Genomic DNA, 22,758 nt, shown 5'->3' on the forward strand with positions numbered 1-22,758 from the left:
AGGTTACAGCCAACAGTAATAAAGTCGGCTGCACTATTCCACCAACTGTAGACCATGCACGTCCCACTGACTGTGGATTGTACGCAGGCCATGCTGGTTGGTGAATAGGTTACGGCCAACAGTAATACTATTCCACCAACTGTAGGCTGCGCCTGCTCCACAGTGAGGGTTGGTGAGTAGGCAGCGGCTAATAGTGACAAACAGTACTAGAGGGTGCTCCTCCTCGCACTGTTGTCGGTGAGCTGTCACCCTGTGATTGGCTCATGGGCTGTTCTGGTCAGATCGTCTGTCCTATCCATACCTTGGTAGGTATGGTACAAAAGATCTTTCAGAATCAGACTGGCTCATTTGGGCGGGATTGTTCCCGCCTTGCTCATGCCTTCATGTGACTGCTGAAGTAGCTAGTCTTGTACGTGTAGCCCTGCTGTCTGCGGGTAGCCTTCCCTGATGGCTTGTATCCGCAACTGCGGGAACAGGCGGGGTACTTCACCATTGGGAGGCTTTCCCTGCGTGTACAGCTTGCGTACTGCGCGTAAGATTCTATGAGCATGGTGGGTCCTGCGGGAGCAGATGGCCTTTGCGCAGACAACCCTGTTCAAGGTGAGTCTTGCGGGACCAACTGGTCTCTGCTGGGACCTACCTCTTCAAGTCCCCCCAGTCCAATGTTCTTCTCATGCGTGTTTAATAAAGTGACCAACTGGTGTAGGTAGAAGGTCATCAGACGGTCAACAAAGGGCTCAAGGCCCAGTATAAAGCTAGAACTACATCTTTCTCCAGTTTTTCAAAACTTCCAAGATGACTAGAGAAATTCCGGTAACCACAACCCCAGCCACTGGGGTTAACACCGGCAACACAATGTTTACAAACACTACCCCAGCCACCCAAGCTGGGGCAAGTGAAATACATTTTACGAACACTACCCCAGTCACTCATGTAGGGGCAAGTGGAGTAAATATTCCACTGGGATTCACTGATGCCCAGCTGGAAAAACGACCTCGAGCCCCTCGCCAAACACTTGATCAAGTGAAGGCATGGGCCGAGGCACGTCAAAGAGAATTTCAGGCTGAGTTGGACGAACGCTTGCGTTCAGTCCAACAAGCTGAGGAATTCGGTAGTACTCGCCAGCACCTCAACATGAGTAGTGAGTACGAGTACTCAGACGGCGAGGGGGAAGACTCCGACACCGACGCGAACCCTCGCCATAGGGCGAAAGGGAAGCGTAAGGAAACGGATCCCCAGCCAAAAAGGAACTTTGGGGAAGCATTCCAACCAGTCACGGAAAAAAGCTCTCGCGACTTCTCCAAGGCCTTTAGACCTACTGCTACAAACGCAGGAAGGTCAAAATTTGCAAGGGACATTGCAGAAGCAATCGCCCCGAGGAGTGCCAAACAAATGTCCAACGTTGGCACATACGATGGTCTATCCGACCCAGATGACCATCTGAACAGGTTCATTGCGGGGGCAACCGTCAGTAACTGGACGGAACCCACGTGGTGCTACATGTTCCAGATGACTCTGGTAGGAGCAGCCAGAGCATGGTTCGACCGTTTACCGGTCCACCACATTTATGACTGGGCAGACTTCCAGAACAAGTTCAGTCAACAGTTTAGTCAACAGAGGAAACACACTGAGGAGCAGTGGACGATCCTCAACTGTGTCAGAGAAGAGGATGAATCCTTACTAGACTTCATCACCCGCTTCAACTCCAAGAAGGTGAGTCTGGGCAACATCAGTGAAGACCTCGTTCGCGCCGCTTTCATTCAGGGCGCTGAATACCCAGAACTCATCCGCACTCTGACGGGTAAAGACGGTATGCCATCCACGTGGGATGCCATAATGACGGCAGCCAAGCGCTTTGCCGAAACAGAGAAACAGCTGGGAAGAGATCTCCCCCACAATACAAACCTCTACACGCAGAGGACAAGGGAGAATAATGTAAGAACCGCCCGGCTAAACAAAAAGAGGCGGCAAGGTATTTGGCAGTCAAGGATAAACTTTGACGCCCCCTCAAGCTCTCGCCCTCTGGTTGGCGGAAGGGACAAAACGCACCCTTTGAACCGAAAAAACCGCTGGACGCCACTCACCAAGAGCGTCACGGAGATATTTGCCACGGAAAAACTGCCATGGCCAAAAGCTCCAGTGATCCGACAGAAACCCAATGCGGATCAAAGCAAGTCTTGTGACTTCCATGGGACAAAGGGCCATAGCACTGAGGAGTGCACATCCTTGAGGGACATCGTCGAGACATTCGTCAAGGATGGGAGGCTCGCACACCTCGTGGCATCTATCAAGAAGGGAGGAAGGAACGACAACAGGTACAGGGGTAACGGACGGAAGCCCGTCGACATTAGCATCAACATGGTCCATGGTAAGGTCAGAGGAAGAAAGAGACCAATGACCGAACCATGCGCATGGAAGGAAGCAGAAGTGCGCTTCCCGCGAGTGCCGGGAGGCCCAAACAAAGAAGGCCCCATTGTCATTAAAAGCCAGCTGGGGCACTACATCACCTCCCGCACCCTCGTTGACAATGGCGCATCGTCGACAGTGATGTACGGGCAGTTCTTCGACAAGCTCGATGATGAAGACAAGGAACGCCTGGAGACGGTCTACGCTTCAATGGAAGGGTTTGACGGCAGCATGAACACTCCCTTGGGCATCCTATCTTTCCCCGTCACTCTCACTGATGGGAATTATTCACGCACGGAGGATGTGGATTTTGTTGTGATGAAAAAACCACATCATACGTATGACATCCTATTCGGGAGAGACGGGATGGCAAGATTCAACGCTGTGGTATCCTCAGTCCACGGCATGATGGGATGGCCAACAACTGAAGGCGTAGCGATGATCACGGGCATTCCCCAGGTATGCATCGCATCTGTCTCCTCTAAACCCAAACCGAAGATGGCCAAACAAACCATCACTGAGCCTGAACAGTGGGCACTCAATGGGAAATATCCCGATCAGGCCGTTACCATTGGCCCGACAATTGTTGATCCAACACGCACCTTACTCAAGCGCTTACTGCAGCGAAACGCAGACATCTTCGCGTGGACACCAGCCGACATGACTGGTGTACCCCGGGGAAAGGCAGAGCATAAGCTCAAATGCGATCCGGCCGTAACGCTGATCGTACAAAAGCGCAGAGTAATGGGGCCCGAGCAAACCAACGCGTGCAGAACCCAAGTCAAGGAACTCCTTGATGCGGGCATCGTGCGCGTTAGCAAATATCAAACATGGGTTGCAAATCCCGTAATGGTACCGAAGAATAACAAACAATGGCGCATGTGCATAGATTTCAAAGATTTGAATAAAGCATGCCCCAAAGATTGTTATCCGTTGCCAGAAATTGATCTCAAGGTGGATTCGGTGGCACCATTTCGCCTTAAATGCTTCTTGGATGCGTATAAGGGGTACCATCAAATCCACATGGCTGTGGATGACCAGGACAAAACCGCCTTTCGGACGCCCGATGGCACATTTTGTTATAAAATGATGCCGTTCGGACTTAAGAACGCGGGGTCCACGTACCAACGACTAATGGACAAAGAGTTTCACGCCCAAATTGGGAGAAACTTGGAAGTCTATATGGATGATTTGGTCATCAAAAGCCCCGAGCCAGAGACGATGTTGAAAGACATTGAGGAAACTTTCAACACGCTCAGAAAGATAAACATGAAGCTCAACCCGAGCAAGTGTTCATTTGGGGTGGAAGAAGGGAAGTTCTTAGGGGTCATTATTACTAAAGATGGCTTCAGAGCGAACCCTGAAAAGGTCGAAGCCATTGTCAAAATGGAATCACCTACCACCATAAAACAGGCTCAAACACTTAATGGACGACCAGTCGCGCTTAACCGCTTTTTGGCAAACCATGCGGATAGGTCGTTCCCTTTTGTGTCAACACTAAGAAATTGTTTAAAGAAAACGCACTTCCGCTGGACACCAGAAGCGGAAGCAGCTTTCCAGGAGATTCGATCACGCCTGATCGAACTCCCAACACTCACAGCACCACAAGCGGGAGAGGAGTTAATCCTATACCTCTCCGCAACAGATAGAGCAACCGGGGCAGTCCTGCTTGTAGAACGAAAAGGCATCCAGATGCCAATCTATTATGTTAGCCGCGTGCTGGCAGACGCGGAAACCCGGTACTCTACCCTGGAAAAACTGGTCTTGGCACTTATACACGCTTCACGCAGGTTGAGACGATATTTCCAGGGTCACCCAATCACTATTCTCACCAACTTCAAACTCTCAAATGTTCTAGGCAAACCCGAGTTATCGGGACGCCTAGCCAAATGGGCAATTGAATTGGGAGAATATGCGATTCAATACAAGCCGAGACCAGCCATTAAAGGCCAGGTCCTGGCTGATTTTATTGCCGAAGTCCCCGCTGCGCGGGAGAAAGAGTGCCAGGAGGAGGTTCAACCCTCCCCAGCACACGAAATCGATGAGGTCTGGCGACTCTATACTGATGGAGCAGCTAGTAACGAGGGTTCAGGCGCAGGGTTAAAATTAACAAACCCAGCAGGCCAGGAATATACTTATGCTATTCGGCTGGATTTCCCAAGTACGAATAACGAAGCTGAATATGAAGCATTCCTGGCCGGATTGAGGATTGCGCGTAAAATGGGTGTAAAAAATTTGGAAGCCCATGTAGATTCCATGCTAGTGGCAAACCAAATAAACGGGACGTACACGGCTGTAAATGACACAATGGCCCTGTACCTTGCCCAGGCCAAAGCCATCATGCGCGATTTTAATGATTGTAAAGTGATACATGTCAAGCGCAGCGAAAACAAATCTGCGGATGCGTTAAGCAAGCTTGCATCACTGGCCTTCACCCACTTGGGTAAGGACATCCGCGTGGAACTCCTCGAAACACCATCAGTCCCGCACAAGGAAATTTGTGTCATCCAAACCGGTACAGAAACATGGATGACCCCAATAATAAAATACCTTGAAGCAGGAACGTTACCAGAGTCGAAGTCACAGGCAAGAAAACTACGCTGTAAAGCACTGAATTATCAGCTGGTCAATGACACCCTTTACAGACGTAACTTTCTTGGCCCATTGTTAAGATGCGTGGACAACCAAGATGCTGACTACCTCCTAAGGGAGGTTCACGAAGGCATCTGTGGAGTACACGCAGGCCCCCGCGCTGTGGTAGCCAAGCTAAACAACGCGGGATACTTCTGGCCGGGTATGCATATGGACGCGTTGGCATACATCAGAAAATGCAGATCTTGTCAGCTTTACGCACCCAACACGCATCGCCCGAAAAATGAACTTGTTCCTGTCACTTCCTCATGGCCATTTCAGAAGTGGGCCATTGACGTGACAGGCCCATTTCCAACAGCAGCTGGGAATGTTCAGTTCCTAGTGGTGGCCATTGACTACTTCACCAAATGGATAGAAGCGAAACCTTTAGCCCAAACAACCGCAAAGCATATCAAAAAATTTATTTGGGAATTTATTATTTGTCGTTTTGGACTTCCACAGAATTTGGTAAGCGACAATGGCACCAACTTTGCTGACAAGAAGCTACAGCAGTGGCTGAAAGAACTTCAAATCACCCACACCTTTACCTCAGTGGCACACCCGCAAGGTAACGGTGAGGTAGAAAGAGCAAACAAGAGCATCGTCGAAGGCATCAAGAAAAGACTCTTGGAACACAGATCCGGCTGGGTGGACGAGCTTCCGCACGTCCTTTGGGCAAACAGAACGCTGAAGAAGACCAGTACGGGAGAAACCCCGTTCAGTCTCACTTATGGCACTGAAGCCATGATCCCAGTCGAAATCGGTTTACCCTCACCAAGGGTCTTAATCCAACCAGAAGACAATGATGCGGAAAGACGGTTAGACCTTATGCTAACCGAAGAGCGCAGAGACTTAGCCGCCGTGCGTGAAGAAAACTACAAACGACAAATGCAAAAGTACTACAACACGCGGGTAAAACTCTGCAACTTCAAGGAAGGAGACTACATACTGCGTAACAACGAGGCTTCGAACCAACAACGCCCAGGAAAGTTGGCCCCGATTTGGGAAGGGCCATACATCATCAAAGAAGTTCTGGGAAAGGGCGCGTACCGGCTCGAAAGGCTCGATGGCACTCCCATCCCTAGAACATGGAATGGAGCTCAATTACGCAAATGTTATATGTAGATCAATTCCAACTTGTAAAGAAAAGGCCTAGAGCCACTTCTAATGGAAATGATTCTCCTTTCACGATGTATTGATAGCTTGTAACCTATGAACTTCCCTTACGGGAAGAAGTAGTTGCGTGTGGAAGGCGGCAATACCCGCATAAACACAACGCCAAAATGTTAAAAAAGTTCCTAAGGAAAACCTACACGCAGGTCAGATGTAGGTAAAGTTTAGCCATCCTTGGAAGTGCAAGTGACGGTCTTACCCGCACAATCACGAACAAGGAAGCCAAACTTAACTTACCGTCTACCACGTTATAAGGTTAACTTATGAACACTTAAAGAAAGGACAAGAAAAACCTACACGCAGGTCAGATATAGGTCTAAAGTTAAAGCCATCCTAGTAAGTGCAAGTGACGGTTACACCCGCACAATCACGAAAGAGGGAGCGAAAACTTTAGTCCATTATCAACCACGTTCAAAGGTTTAACTTAATGCCTTAGAAATTTTGAAAAACCTACACGCAGGTCAGATAAAGGGTAAAGATTAGCCATCCTACCAAGTGCAAGTGACGGTTTTACCCGCACAATCACGAAGGAGGAGGCGAAACTTTAACCCATTATCAACCACGTTCAAAGGTTCTTATTCTAAGCACTTGGGAAATTGCTAATTTAAACTAAGTATGCAAGTCATAAGTTTATAAAGCAAAGAACCCAAGGAAATAACAATCTTATACGCAAAGAGATTAATATTTCACAATCAATTACAAGAAGGGCTGGGTAACTACCCGCCTAAAAGAAATCTATACAAAGCTAAGTCTATCCTAGCAGCGGGAAGGGATCTTCAGGATCAGGCTTCAGGGCCACCTCCGCTTGGGCCAGCACCATCAGAGCGCGGCTGCCCAAGGAAAGCCTTAAGGATGTTTAGCCCATCATCAGCAGCAGCGACTTCATTCACCTTCTCCACCACTGGATGCGGGAAGGCAGCATACTGATTCACAGCTTGGTCATAAGCAGCTTCAGTATTAACATTGAATAAAGGGAAGTTGGAGGGCGGAAAGCCTCTCTCAGCAAACCCTAGACCAAGCAGGAAGCCAGTCTTCTGCCCATCCTCATGAGAAGCGTTGAGGGCTGCGCTCATTGCATCGTCGTAAGAGGTCTCTGAGAGGACCTGACGCACAACCTACAAAAGAATACTTAGAACATTTTCTAATTACGAGCAGAAAGCGTAAAGAAAAAGAGGATACCTGAGGCAACGCTTCTCGAAGCAACCATTGGAGGGTAGCTTGACTTTCTTTACAAGCACGTTCGGCTCCGCTTTTATCAAGGTTGGCAAGTTGAACTTCCTTGGCGGCAGCTTCTTCGACGCTTTTGAGTTTCCTTTCAGTACGGTCAAGCACCCCCCTCTGGTCAAGGATCTCCTGCAGCTTCTTGGCATCTTCCATTGCCAAGGCGTCATGAGCATGCTGAAGAGCCTTTAATTTGCATTTAAGCTGCTCATTCTCTTCGCGAAGTGGCTCAGCAACAGCTTCAGCCTTGGCAGCCCTCTCAGTTGAGTTTCGCGCAGTCTCCTTGGCCAGCCGAAGCTGTTCATTCACAGCTTGGGCAGCCTTGGAGCGGGCCTCGAGTCGCGCCTGGACTTCAACCTCAAGGGCCTTGAATGCCTTCTCCTTCTCGGCTGCGGCAGCGGCCAACTGCCGGTTCTCCTCCCGAAGAGCCCGCGCTTCAGATATATCTTTGGCGCGAGCTGCTTTTAACTTGTCGTTTTCACGACAAAGCAGCTCGACGCGGGGCTGCGTTCGGGCCTGGAGAACCCGAAGCTCATTGGTTAGCCTACCCTCTTGGTAGCTAGCCATGGCTTCCCCCAACGCACCATGAGGAGCAGCGTGGCGAGCCCAGTCCACGCACTCCACAGGGGTGCGAAGGGTTGTTCCTCGGCGTATGTTCCATCTTGGAACATACACTTCATTGGAATCCGACACTGCAAAAGAAACAAAGGCAGTTAGGAAAAGATGATAAAAATATGTAAAGGAAAAAGAACCCTACGTACCTGTAGGGTCAATAACAGGCCGATAGCCGCCAAACCCATCACCTGAACCTAAAGGAAATCCATCCAACAGGTCAGGCAGACGGGAAGGTGGCATAGATCGGCGGGAAGCCTGGCGCATACCTGAAGGTCCGGCCGTCGGTGCCGGTGGCGCAGGTATAGTGGCAGCCGCTGTGGTAGCCATGGTTGGCGCCACCTCCTCAGCAACAGTAACCGCCGGCTCCGTGAAAGATGCTGTAAAAATTGCACTCACGGCCGGCGGAGACACCTTCTCAGCTGGAACAGCCTCAGGAAGGCTGGAACCAGCGGAAGCAGGCGTAGACGCCTGGGTCGATGCCTCGGGAAGGCTGACCGAGCCTACCGTCATTGGCGGGGGAATACTTGCTCCAACTCCACCCTGGAATGCGTCAACATCCACACCTACACAAGCAAAAGTGTTAGAAAAATTTATTTTAAACAACAAATCTAGACAAGAATTATGGGGGTACTTACGGGGTTTCTTGAGCTTGAACGCACGGACGAGCGGGGGCGAACCCGATGGAGCCGGCCTCTTGCCACCGGTAACCGTCGTTGCCGCTGCCTCCTCGGAGGTGACACCTGCAGCCTCCGGAGCGGTGGTCTCTTCACCACCGGGCTTCCCCGCCACCTCTGCATTATCTGACTCCGAGTCAGATAGGACTACCGGGTCGGCCGTAGAGGCCACCTTCTCCTTGCCCTTCGCGACGGCAGCCTTTCTCTTCCGCACCAGTGGAGGACCTTCTGCGGATTCCTCAGAAGAAGAAATGTCATGAACTCCAGCAGCAGGCACAGCTTTGAGAGGTTCAGGGTAGAAGATAGGCTTACCTGGCCGACGGTGGCTCAGGATCTCTTGGCCTGGCGGGTAAACCTCCACAAACCGACCCGCAGTCTGCTCGAGGATGGGCAACTCGTTCTCGTCCAGAGCACGAGTACCCATCCGCGCAGGACCATCTTCCTCCCGCGGATTCAGGAGCGACTGAAGATCGTTACCCTCTGAAATCAACAAAAAAGTTAGAAAAAATCGTAGTCAGCAAAAAAGAAACAAGACATACCATAAGGGGTAGAGTTCGAACCATATTCAAGGACGATCGGAACCTTATCCGCATTCGCCGCCTTCCACACCCGGCTCATCCCCAGCATCACCATCGCCGACTCCGGAAAACGGAAAACCGGGGACTGGACCCGGGATATCTTCGAAAACCATTCCGCCTCCTCGTAGTTAAGGGCGGGAAGGTTCGGAAGCGCCTGGCCATTCTTAAACTTCATGGCGATGGGGACGGCGCGAGCGGATATGAAGAAGAACTCTCTTCTCCATGAGCGAAGACTCCGCTCGGTGGTACAAATCTTTAAACCCTTTATACGGGTTGTAAGAGTGTACCACCCCTGGATGCACCTCCAAGTGTAGAAGGTCATCAGACGGTCAACAAAGGGCTCAAGGCCCAGTATCCGGCACACCCACTCAAAGTGCCGGACCTTGGCAATGGCCATGGGGTGCACCTCTGTCAGGTGCACACCGTGCCTCTCCAGGACACGGTACACAAACTTTGTCAACGGAAACCTAAGGTTTCCGTAGACAAAGAATGCAGCATAAACCCCGATCTTGCCACTAGGGGCATCGTACACAGTATGGTGGGGTTCAGGAAACTCAGGCTCGAGAGACTCGAGCATGAACTTCCTGACGATATACTGGTACAGATCGACAGGAAGAGAACACTGGCATTCGCCAGCAGTCTTCTGATCATCAGTATCATGAGAAGACATGGTGGAAAAAAGAAAAAGATTTCAGAGTAAGGCTTTACTGAACAGAAAAATTTGCCGGAAATTACTTGAGAAGAAGAAGAAAGGTGAAAGTGTGAATTACAGATAACTCTCTTCCCCTTTATATAGTAATCGCAATTAATGCGGTGAATTTAATGCGGAGGAGAGAGAAATCAAAGGTGCAATGAAACTATGACACGTGGCAAAAAGCAGGCTGGCAACAGCTGTTGAAAGGACGTGTGCCAGTAATTTCGCGGCCACGCGCCAGAAAAATCACGCCCACGCGCCTGAAAAAGCGACTGGAATGACCATGTTCTGTCACGTCACCATAACTTCCTGCACGTCCTGACACAGCCAGAAGAAACTGTCGCGCGACGTTTCAGAGGTTTGGACTGTTCTTATCTTTTCACCAACTCTTCGAATTTCAAAATTCAAAATTCGAAAATATTAAAAAGTAAGCGGGAAAATCCCCCCTTACCTTGGCAAACAAGTAACCGTAAGACGGATGCGGGTACAGTGTTAAGGCGAAACCCTTCACACACCTAGCACCCGCAGGGAATTGAAGCCAAGAAAACCTTGGCAAACAAGTAACCATAAGACGGATGCGGGTACAGTGTTAAGGCGAAACCCTTCACATACCTAGCACCCGCAGGGAATTGAAGCCAAGTATTCCTCGGCAACCAAGTAACTATAAGACGGGTGCGGGTACAGTGTAAAGGCAAAATCCTTCACATACCTAGCACCCGCAGGGAATTAACGCCAGGAATACCTTGGAAGTAAAGTAACCGTAAGACGAGCGCAGGTACAGTGTTAAGGCAAAACCCTTCACATACCTAGCGCTCCGCTGGGAATTGAAACCAAGAAGGATCTTCTGGGCAATGCTTGCGGAAACGGAAATAACATCCCCGCATAGCGGGAGCGTCGAGAACTACGTTGTTTGAAGCTCCAAGATGGAATTGGTGGTCTTAACATAATTGATCACTATGTTCGAAACTACCAAAACCTCATGGAAAATACATACAACTGGGACTCAATGCTCCTGACTTGCGAGGAGGTTACAGACCTACCCGCATCATACCCAAAGACCAAGCAGGAAACTCGGGCATTTCTGCAAGTGACAAGGACTTCCCATGGAAAACCTTACAAAACCCTTTTCAAAACCCTTTGCTTAAGTCCAAAAGTTCACCTCACTTTATTAAACACGCATGAGAAGAACATTGGACTGGGGGGACTTGAAGAGGTAGGTCCCAGCAGAGACCAGTTGGTCCCGCAAGACTCACCTTGAACAGGGTTGTCTGCGCAAAGGCCATCTGCTCCCGCAGGACCCACCATGCTCATAGAATCTTACGCGCAGTACGCAAGCTGTACACGCAGGGAAAGCCTCCCAATGGTGAAGTACCCCGCCTGTTCCCGCAGTTGCGGATACAAGCCATCAGGGAAGGCTACCCGCAGACAGCAGGGCTACACGTACAAGACTAGCTACTTCAGCAGTCACATGAAGGCATGAGCAAGGCGGGAACAATCCCGCCCAAATGAGCCAGTCTGATTCTGAAAGATCTTTTGTACCATACCTACCAAGGTATGGATAGGACAGACGATCTGACCAGAACAGCCCATGAGCCAATCACAGGGTGACAGCTCACCGACAACAGTGCGAGGAGGAGCACCCTCTAGTACTGTTTGTCACTATTAGCCGCTGCCTACTCACCAACCCTCACTGTGGAGCAGGCGCAGCCTACAGTTGGTGGAATAGTATTACTGTTGGCCGTAACCTATTCACCAACCAGCATGGCCTGCGTACAATCCACAGTCAGTGGGACGTGCATGGTCTACAGTTGGTGGAATAGTGCAGCCGACTTTATTACTGTTGGCTGTAACCTACCCACCAACCAGTATGGCCTGTGCGTAATCCACTGTTGGTTGAACAGGAATACTATTCAGCCGGCTGTACCTTCTAGAAAACCTACCTTCGGCTATAAATACTCCAATATCTTGGAATGGTAAGATCATCTACTATCTCGTATAACTTACTTGATAATTGCTCTAATAGTATTCATATACTTTTATATTCAAAGAGCAATATAGACTGATTCTCACGCCGGAGGGTGGTCACAAGGAGGAACCCCCCCCTTCTCAGTGACGAGCTTACGGTGTCTGTTTTGCAGGTTCCCTAAAGTACAACTTACTCTGCTGGACCTAACCTTCGTGGGAAACATTATCTAGCCCCCAGATTATCCATAATCTGCCCGGGGTCGCTTAGTGTTTCTTCAATGTTGTTTGTGTGGTTGCAGTTGTTTGCGTTATCCGCCAAAAAAGAGTCTTTAATAGTTACATTGGTTTGTAATTTGAAATGATGAAATTATATACCTAGAGGTGCACAAATTGGTTTTTTTAAAAAACCCGGTTCGGTTATTAACCGGACCGGTTTTTTTGGCCCAGAAAAAAACCGGTTCGGTTAATAACCGGACCGGTTAATAACCGGTTTTTGTATCTGAAAACCCTAACCGGTCTAACCGGTTAGGACCGGTTTAGGAACCGGTTAGAACCGGTTAATAAACCGGTTTTTTTATTAACCGGTTTTTTAATAACCGGTCTAACCGGTTAACCGGTTTTTTTTTTTTTTTTTTTAAATAACCATTATTTTTTCACAGTATAAACAAACCGGTAACTACAAGGCAAACCGGTAACTACAAGGCAAAACGGACTGACTCCATTCTTTGCTTTCGTTGTTAGGGTTCTTTGCTTGGAAGATTAAAAACACATAACTTTCATTTATAGCTTTTACATTAAAAATACAAACATTAAATCGTTATCGCATATTCGTAACTCAAAAATACAAACATTAAAGAATGCTTAGACACGATTACATTAACAACTTGCTGTTTCTTACTCATTATTTTCTTCGCTACCCGATCCCGAGCTATTCCTTAGGTAATCGTCGTACGCGGCTTCTTCATCGGTCATTGGTTGAGTGTGTCCTTGATTGACCTCGTCTTCATACAAGCCCGCCTCATAGTCCATTTCCCCCTCGAGTGAGCGTTGATGTTGTGCCCTATCTAAAGAGTCCAAGTAATCCTTGTAGCAAATCGACATCTCTACAGCTGGTGGAGTGAGTCGAGTCCTCCTAATCGATATAACCCTGCCAGAAACACAAAAAGCAGACTCCGAAGCTACCGTGGAAGCTTGGACCGTTAGTAAATCTTTGGCCATGGCGGCGAGGATCGGAAACTCATCCTCCTTACCTCTCCACCAAGCCAGCAAATCAAGACTTCTAAATTCATCCGGAGTCATGTGTTTCACAAAGTTGGTACCACCATACCTTCCAAGTTCACTGCTTGGGGTGTTTACCTTTTGACGTTTACCGGCGTCTTCCCAAATCACGTAGTACATCCCCATTTCAAGGTCGGTTTGGGATTGGGCAACAGCTCTTAACGAGTCATGAATTTGGGAAGACGACCCGTATTTTGTAAGGTAAACATCATACATGTTAGACAAGGTGGTGTTGAAAGCATTCTTTAAAGTTTGGTTATAATAGGGGTTTTGATCGTCGTTTAACTCTAGCTCATCACAAATTTTTTCTATTAAAGCTTCAACACCGCCAACATTGATGCAAGGGTTTAACGCAGCAGCACATGTCAAAACAGCGGGTAGTTGTTGAAAATATTTTCTAAATTTTTCTTTCTTTTTTACACCTATATCAAAATAAGGTGCACCCCTACAATGAAGTTCACTCAACTTTGTGCACATGACAGCAATTTTTGGTAAAGCAATGGGGCTTGTTGGATAGTAAACCCCGGATAAACTAGTTGTGCAAGATTTAAAAATTTGAAGGACCTCCGTAACGATCTCAATCAATAACCAGTTTCTAGGATCGTACGGTGCACATTTACCCCTACTTGACAAAATTTGATGAAACGCAACTAGTGATTCTTTTTGTTGGATGGCTTTCTCAAACATATCACAAGTCGAGTTCCATCTTGTTGGACAATCCCAATTTGGCCCCAACCATTGACAATTAGCTTATAAACAAAATTTTTTGTATCTTGAAAATGTTTTATTGTTGCTAAAAACATCTCGTAACATTCTTTTAAAATTGTTTCTTTGCGTTTCGATCACGTTTAACCCATCTTGCACGGCCAAGTTGATAATATGTGCAATGCATCGGCTATGAAAAAACGCTCCATCACAAATAGGTTTATACTTTAATTTTAAATGGCCAACCGCGGCCGTATTGTTGGACGCGTTATCAAACGAAATTGAAAAGATTTTATGTTCAATCTTGTATTGTCGAATGACTTTATCCAAGAGTTTAAAAATATTTCTACCCGTGTGCGGGTAATCAAACAATTGAAACGCAACGGTTCGTTTCATCATTTGCCACGACTCGGGGTCAACCCAATGAGCCGTCACACAAATGTATGAGTCGGGCGAACCATTAGGTACCGACCACACATCCGTTGTTAAGTTTACACCAGTTTGTAAGTTTGAAAAGTATGAAATTAGTTCGGATTTAGCGTTTTTCCAAGCTTTAAGACAATCTCTTCTAAGGGTCGAACGACTTACGTGTTGGTAGCGTGGTTGAACATACTTTTGCATCATCTCCGTGAATTGAGGGTTGTCGAAGTGGTTGAAAGGAAGTGTTTGTTGAATCACAAAGTTTGAAAACTGTTGACGTACCGCTTCAAGGTCGTACGTAAACACCGTTCCTTGATTCGTCATCTCCGGCTGCGAACTACTTCCCGATTCGTCCTTCAAGGCCTTGCAAAAGGGCCTTTGCACATGCGCTTTTAAAGTGGAGTTTGCATCTTTGCCATAAAACTTCAAACAATGTTTGCATCGAGCTTTTTGGCTACCGTTAGACATTTCGCATAGGTCGAAATGTTGCCAAACATCTTGGTTTCGTTTCGTGGGGATGACCCGAACGACCGTTTCTCCCGTGTTCGAGGCACCCATGTTGACGGATGAAGCAGCACTTTGGGAGGTCATGATAATCGACTACGAAATAAGAGCGTATGGAGTGGTAATGTGGTATAATTGAGCGTGAGATAACAAAATAATCGCGTATGAAATAAACGTTTAGAGCGTTTGGAGCGTTTGAGGTTGTATAAACGAGTGTGATCTAACCAATACCCAACCTAAACTATATATAGATGTTTGTGGGGGTAATATGGTAAAAAAAAAAAAACGGTCAAAAACAAAAAAACGGCTATATAGCCGTTTCACAACGGAAATAAACCGGTTTTTAACCGGTGGTTACTAAAAAACCGGTTAACCGGTTTTTCTATAACGGTCATAAACCGGTTTATAAAAAAACCGGTTAACCGGTTTTTTAGTAACCGGTTATTTAAAAAAACCGGTTTTTTTTATAACCTGTTTGGGCTCTAAAAAGTATAACCGATATACAAACCGGCGGTTTGTAAACCGGTCAAACCGGTTTTAAAAAAACCGGTTTTTTAAAAAACCGGTTTCCGGTTTAAACCGGGAAACCGGTTCGAGGACCGGTTTTTTTGACCACCTCTATATATACCCATTGTTTCCTTGAACTTGTGTTTGGGTACGCCCTCTTTAAAGCCGAACAATTTTTTGTACCAGTCTCAAACCTTTTTTCCAAAGTATGAAGCAAACCTATCTGTAACCCACCCAGCCTGAAATTATTCTAACCCATAACCCTAAGACTCGTAACAGTAACCTGCCCGACTCATAACATGAAAACATTAATTTTAAAAACCCAAGGGTAATTTGGTAATAAAATCAGTCTAAGTCAAAAAAGAAACCTACAACCTTAAAATTTAATACTGGTACAGATATTGTCCGTTTGTGTAAATGAACAATATCTAATTTTCCTATACAAATAGCTTATGACGATACGAATTACACTTTGCCAAAGTTACTTTGGAAGTCTAATTATTATTTGGTCAACTTAAGATTGAAACTTGATCGTATAGTTTTAACATGTCAAGTTAACAATTTAAAAAAATAAATCACAAATTATAGTAAAACCAAACCACACATCAAGTAGCTAAAATCACTTTTTTTTCTGCATACATGTTAAATGAGTTCAAATTGGTTTTGCCTTTGGTTGATGAAGCTAGTAAAATAAATTTATAATCTCGCATAGGCATTTCATCAGGCAGTTGGTATGCATCCATCAAATACAATGTACAAAATAAAAAATACTCATCTCAAATTCCTCGATCATCTAGCAATAAACAATACTCATCATTATATTCGATCATTTAAAGTAAATAGAAACTTTGCTTTGAAATCCAAAATCAGTTACTCATCACAAAGCCTTTCGTTCAAGCATATCTATTCAAATACATAGTGTAGCGTAGATAGTATTTAACAAATAAAAAAAACATGACTTTTGCTATGTATTTAGGTTCAATAATCGATTATTCTAAAAATTGTTAAAACAACAAACTCATGAAGGAATATTGAACATAAGTATTTAATCAGTAACACACCTCTTTAAACCGAATTAAGATAACAAATCCAACTACTAAGCTTTTCTTCTCTTCCTCAGACCCACAGTCTTTTCTCAAACTCCGAAACTAAGGTGTTGTTTGTTTTTTCAGATGTAAAAGGTCTGCAGTCTGCGGACCACATCTGCAGACATCTGAAGCAGAAGAGGTGGACCAAACCTCTGCAGTCTGCAATAAGAAAACTGTTTGTTTTTTAACATCTGCAAACTGCTAAAGTAAACTGAAATTTTTAATAAGCTAAATTTTTAATAAAAAAGTCTTTCAAAGCACAAATCAAACCTAAACATAAACAATTTTACAAGACACAAATCAAACCTAAAAAAATCTTTCAAAAAATTTCTTTTTTACAATTAGAACCTTGAGGTTTCCCGATCGTTGCCAATATCATCCAAATCAATTAACGGGTTATTTACGTCTTTTCATTTATTATTATTATTATTATTATTATTATTATTAAACCCATTTGTTTGTATTCATCTTCTACAACAAAGCTGAGATTTGGCAAGGAACTTGGAACCACCATCATCACACATTCACACCATGGAACCACCACCGCAATTGGCACACCACCACCATCACACCATGGAACCACCACCACCATCACACCATGGAATCACCATCGTGACTGTCACACAACCAATTCCGGCCACCATCTACCCATATCTACTTACATCGCTACCGTCGCCGAGCAAGATCTGGCTGGAAACACGATTGTGACCGACGTTCTTGTAACAATTTTACTCTATTTCTCTCTCTTCTTGTTTCTGGCCGCCGCCCCTCTATAAAGCGAGATCAAAACTGGACATTGGAGATGATGGTTCAGGTCACTGAACATTAGACTTGTAACGTTGGAGATGATGGCCGGAGGTGGAGGGTGGAGGAGGCCGGTGGAGGAGTGGAGGGTGGAGGGTGGAGCTAGGGTTTGAGAGGAGAAGGAAGTTGTTGTCTGATGAAAAAATAAGAAAAAGAGAAGAGGTGGGAAGTGGTTTGAACAATGCTTCTAGGAGAAGAGGACGCGCAGACGTTTTTTAATGAAATGTCTTCGGAAAAACAAACACACTGCAGAGCCCAACGTCTGCGCGTCCTCTTCTCAGTGCAGACAAAAAAGGTGGAGAAGTGCTTTTGAGGAAAAACAAACAGCACCTAAGTCAACGTGGGCCTAATATTGAAACAGAAAGAAAAGATCGTATAATGAGGAGGAAGGAGCTGATTAAGGTTTAAGGTTTGATGAATCTTTGGAACAGTTATGCGATCGGTGATTTATTGATGGTTAGGGTTAGGTTTCATGATTGAAGGAAGGAGATAAAAGAGACGATGGTTTGTACCCGTATTTGAGATGTTATGACCCGTGTAAGAGTTAAACGGGTTAAATCAATGAGAGACATCCATTCATAAATCAAGCAATCTGGTAACTTTAGAAAGGGTGAGGAGCGACGTGAGAGCGACACGTAAGATTTTATGGTAGACAATTATATAAATAGTTCATCATCATCATCATCATCATCGTACTCAGTATATCCCACCAATAGCAATGCTATGGTAGGGTCTGAGGAGGGTAAGATGTAGACAGCCTTACCTCTATCCCATAGGGATATAGAGACTGCTTCCGGTGAGACCCCCGGCTCGATAGTAGTTTTGCATCAAGCCTTGGACATAAGGCACATAGCACTCAATCATCGGGACACCGGCTGATTGGTGCATGTGCCCTTGTCTTTCGGCTATCAACGCCACCACATGATGCCTGATTAACCTTCCGCCACTTTTAACGTTATTTTCATGAGATTAGTAAAATAATGTCAAAATTAGTGCAATTTTACTTTTGCCCACCTGATGGTTCACGCATATATACATTATATGCGCGCACCGCAAGCAGGGCGTATATAAATAGTTAGATTTAGTTATTTTTCTCATAATGCTATACATAATAATTATTATATAATATATGTTTAATATATTGAGCAAAAATTATATAAATGACATGGTCATTTAGGCCAGTTCGAACTGGATAAGTGAAACCTAGGCTTGAGCCCGCTTATTAAGCAGGCTTATTTTTAGCCTTTGAGCTTTTCGTGAGCAGATCTTGAGTAGTTCATAAGCAGCTTAGCTCGTTTACACCCTTATCCATATGATACATTGGTATCACACGTCATACGACCCTGTATGACCAGTTTTGGCCTACCATGCGGCCCGTATATGCTGATGGTGTTTCTTCAGTTCAGCCTGTTATAATTTGTAATTTTTTCAACAGTTGGGAATGTCGAGTGCAACCGAGACGCTCTGCGGCCAAGCATTTGGGGCCGGGCAACATCACATGATGGGGATTTACCTGCAACGATCATGGATCGTCGACTTGTTTACTTTGACCATTTTGCTCCCACTTTTCGTCTTCGGGACACAAGTATACCGATTCCTTGGTGAAGACGAATCCATAGCCGTGAGCGGTGGATACATATCATTATGGTTCATCCCGTTCGTCTACAACTTCGTGTTTAGCTTGACGATACAAATGTTTCTACAAGCACAGTTAAAGAATATGGTGATTGCCTGGCTTTCACTCTTTCAGTTCGCTATTCATATCCCGTTGTCATGGCTTTTGGTGTATAAGTTGGGACTTGGGGTCCCTGGGGCTATGATCGCGTTGTCGGTATCAAACTGGTTCTGTGTGATTGGTGAATTTATCTACATTTTTGGTGGTTGGTGTCCTCATTCATGGAAAGGCTTTACAGTTGCTGCATTTAAAGATTTAGTTCCTGTTGTGAAGCTTTCAGTATCATCTGGTGTTATGGTCTGGTAAGTGTTGAATATTGACTTTTGAAGTCAAACTTCATGCTTTTGACGCTTTTTTTTACACAACAAAACCGAAAAACAATACATTTTTATATTATTTTCTTCAAATAGCCCATTTTATGATCTTTTTTTAGATATATGAATCATCAAGCCTGGTCTTGATGTTAAAAAGAAGACAATTTGACCTTAAAAGTCAAAAATTAAGTACTTTTGACTTTTAAAGTCAAACTGTTGTTTCCAAAATTTAAATTTGGTTGAATTTTTGGATGTCAACATCAATTTTATTTAGTGCTTTTTAATCATTTATCTCACTCTGATGAACCGTGAATCAGAACTTTATCGAGAACTAAGTAATCAACCTCAATTTTGATCTTTATAACAAATCAGTTTGACCTCAAAAGTCAAAACTTGTTTAACTCTCTTCATTGTTTCTCTTTTGTCAGCTTGGAGTTATGGTACAACTCGGTGCTGGTCTTACTTGCCGGATACATGGCGAACGCAGAAGTTGCCATTTCCGCCTTTTCCATATGGTAAATACATCCCTCACATTCTTCTCTTAATTTTAAAGATATTAATAGAACTTTAAAAATTTTGTAGCTTGAACGTTAATGCATGGGAGTTTATGATAAGCCTCGGCTTCTTAGGCGCTGCATGGTACACGCCTTACATTTTTCTTTTAATCTTTAAACTTCATAATAAATGCATGGAAATATTAATAAAACTTTGATTTTTTTTTTAAAAATTATGTAGTGTGCGGGTTGCGAACGAACTTGGACGAGGAAATGCTAAAGCTGCAAAATTTGCGATTAAAGTTTTGTTGGGAACTTCAATCGCGATAGGAACATTTTTCTTTGTTCTTTGCTTGGTGTTTGGTCGAAGAATTGCTTACTTGTTTACAGCTGATGAACGAGTTGCAGATACCGTATCAGAACTTTCTATATTGCTTTCATTCTCTGTCTTGCTTAACAGCATTTATCCGGTTCTCTCAGGTAATTTCAATCAAATATCCTTTTCCCATTATCGAAACTATAGAGGACTATTTAATAGAGAACTGAGAGAATCGTATTAACACTTGTACATATTGTTTTGATTATGTTATATAAGACCATAGGGGGGGGGGGTGCATGGGCTCGTTTTGGTTCAAATCAAAAGCCGAAAATTCAATTTTTTAGTTTTTGAAAACTGTTCGGTGTTTGAGTTTTTGAAAAATTAAGCCTAAATCTTTTTAGTTAATTCATGATTAACTAGTTATTAAATTATTATAAATTACTTAAGATTAAAAATAAGGAAAAATCCACAAAATTTGGTTCGGTTAGGTTTCATCGATTTTAATTACATTCAAAACCGAATCCATATTGAAAATTCAGTATTTACGGAAACAAAAAATAAAACCATCCATTTTTGTTTAGGTTTGGTTATTATTTTTTGTCATGGATCAGTTTTTTCATGCACACCTCTAGAGATTATGTTGCATTAGGTATACTAAGGGTATGTGTAGTGGGGCGACAAAAAAGAAAAATGGGGCGATATTTGTGGTGAACACCGTCCCCTGGGCTACAAAAGGTGCCATTTGATGGGGGCGACAAATTCTTGTCCAGGGTGATTTGTGGAGAATATTATTACTTTAATATGTTGTGTGTGTGTGTGTATATATATATATATATTAGGCTACAACACCATTACACCCCAAAACAAAAACCTACCATTTCCTGACTGGGCGCGCCCCATTTTGTAGCCCCTCCACTACACATAGCCTCTTGGGAGTTAATATTGAGATATTAATGATTTGAATCATGTGCTTTCTATTATTGGAAAGTATTATGTTATCAATTGTGTTCTCATCCAACTAATAACTTTCTAGCTATTATGGGCAAGCACGATGTTATTGCTTATTATGACGAGTTTGTGTAATGATTTGAACCCACGAATCTTGGTGTCATTAGGTGTGGCGGTTGGAGCAGGATTGCAAGGAATTGTAGCGGTTATTAACCTCGTTTGCTATTACTTGATCGGTATTCCAACGGGAGCATTGCTTGGATATATGACAGATCTTCAAGTAAAGGTAAACCAACATCTAATATATATGCAATCATCACCAAAAACAAAATAACCTCAAAATCAAGTTTTCTTTTTTCCTTTTGAGTAAATATCAAGTTTTTTGTTTACTCTACAGGGTATATGGATTGGAATGATCGGTGGCATTGTAGCTCAAACACTCGCGCTCATGTACTTGACATGGAGAACAGATTGGGATGATCAGGTACTTATGATTATGGGACAAGACACGAACCGAATACATTTTTGTTTTACAAAACTTTAAAAAAATATGCAAAGGATACAAAAGAACTTGTGTTAAATTTAGATTAAACATTTAGAGTATTAACATGCAAAAAAAAATATTAAAAGAAATGAATCTTGTGTTAAATTGGTCTCTTTAACTTCCCTATTTAGGTAAATGAATTTCAAACATTTTTTATCTCAAGCCTTGTGATATTTGAAATCTTTATGTAACTTGAAATATATATTGTAGGTTAAGAAATCGTTGGAACGGCTCAATCGGTTTTACGTGAAAACCGCTGATGAGACCACGGAGGAAACATCAAACTGATGATCATGTTCATATCAAATGGTTGAATTTTCATGAGCAACGCAGCAAGTTTTTGTAGCATCTTTTATTTGAATTTTATTATTTCTGGGGAGGGGTTGATTCTTATTTGTTAAGTAGATGTTCTTTACTTTCTATTAATGATAAAGTAATGTTTGAACTAGTTTAGGCCCTAGTATTCTATTTGTTATTTACATTTACATCTCTTTAATTTCTATTATTGAAGAAAATAAAGTATGACTCAAGATCATGAAATTACTAGTTTGATCATTGTATCTCATCTTTTTTGAACAACAATATCTTTGTTTTGAGTTTTGACACCTAAAATTTTATCTTACCTTAAGGTTGCAAGTATTTGCACCAATAATTACATTTGTAAACGCAAGCACCATACCACTAAACCAATAAATCATGATTTGTATCTTGTTATCTTTTTAAGATTTTTAAAGTAGTCTTAATAGGACCTTTTGTTACGTTCACGTCTATTCATTTATTCTACTGATGATACTTTAACATGCTAACTAGAAGAAACGACACTACTCGGTTAATTAGAAAATTTAAATTATTTAGGTTTTCTTTTTTTTTTGGTGGGGGGTGTTATTGTAACTTCTAAACATCAACTCATTAATTTAATATTATTTTTGTGTGATAGTTGTCAAATGCAACTATAAAATGTAATTAGCTTTAAATTTGTAACTTCTTCTTTTTTTTTAACAATCAACGAATAAGGTCTGGCTATCAGGTCTTTCATCTCATCGACCTCTCATTTCTAGGGCTCAATCTCACTTTACAATTTTCATCTTATCATCTAGACCTCTCATGTCAGTAACCTAATTCCATATCTCTCATCATCGATCACTCAATTACGGCTCTGGCTTTACAATTACTGCTCTGGATTTAAGGATTTGCTGCATCT

General features: G+C 43.9%; 1 protein-coding gene across 1 annotated transcript in view; it reads left to right on the top strand.

Moving 5' to 3' along the window:
- Positions 1 to 22,005, top strand: part of LOC143623471 (protein DETOXIFICATION 24-like) — a 34,823-nt gene extending 12,818 nt beyond the window's left edge. Inside the window, exons 3-9 of the mRNA XM_077094371.1 lie at positions 18,699 to 19,240; positions 19,681 to 19,767; positions 19,835 to 19,891; positions 19,988 to 20,226; positions 21,181 to 21,299; positions 21,411 to 21,497; positions 21,768 to 22,005. Coding sequence (XP_076950486.1) covers positions 18,705 to 19,240; positions 19,681 to 19,767; positions 19,835 to 19,891; positions 19,988 to 20,226; positions 21,181 to 21,299; positions 21,411 to 21,497; positions 21,768 to 21,845 — 1,203 coding nt within the window. The 5' untranslated portion in view covers positions 18,699 to 18,704 and the 3' untranslated portion in view covers positions 21,846 to 22,005. The remainder of the gene's footprint in view (positions 1 to 18,698; positions 19,241 to 19,680; positions 19,768 to 19,834; positions 19,892 to 19,987; positions 20,227 to 21,180; positions 21,300 to 21,410; positions 21,498 to 21,767) is intronic.
- The last annotated feature ends 753 nt before the right edge of the window (positions 22,006 to 22,758 follow it).

Source organism: Bidens hawaiensis, unplaced genomic scaffold, assembly GCF_021521415.1.
Source record: "Bidens hawaiensis isolate Kalapana, Puna unplaced genomic scaffold, B.hawaiensis_p1.1 tig00003469_1, whole genome shotgun sequence".
In the NCBI taxonomy this organism is placed as follows: Eukaryota; Viridiplantae; Streptophyta; class Magnoliopsida; order Asterales; family Asteraceae; genus Bidens; species Bidens hawaiensis.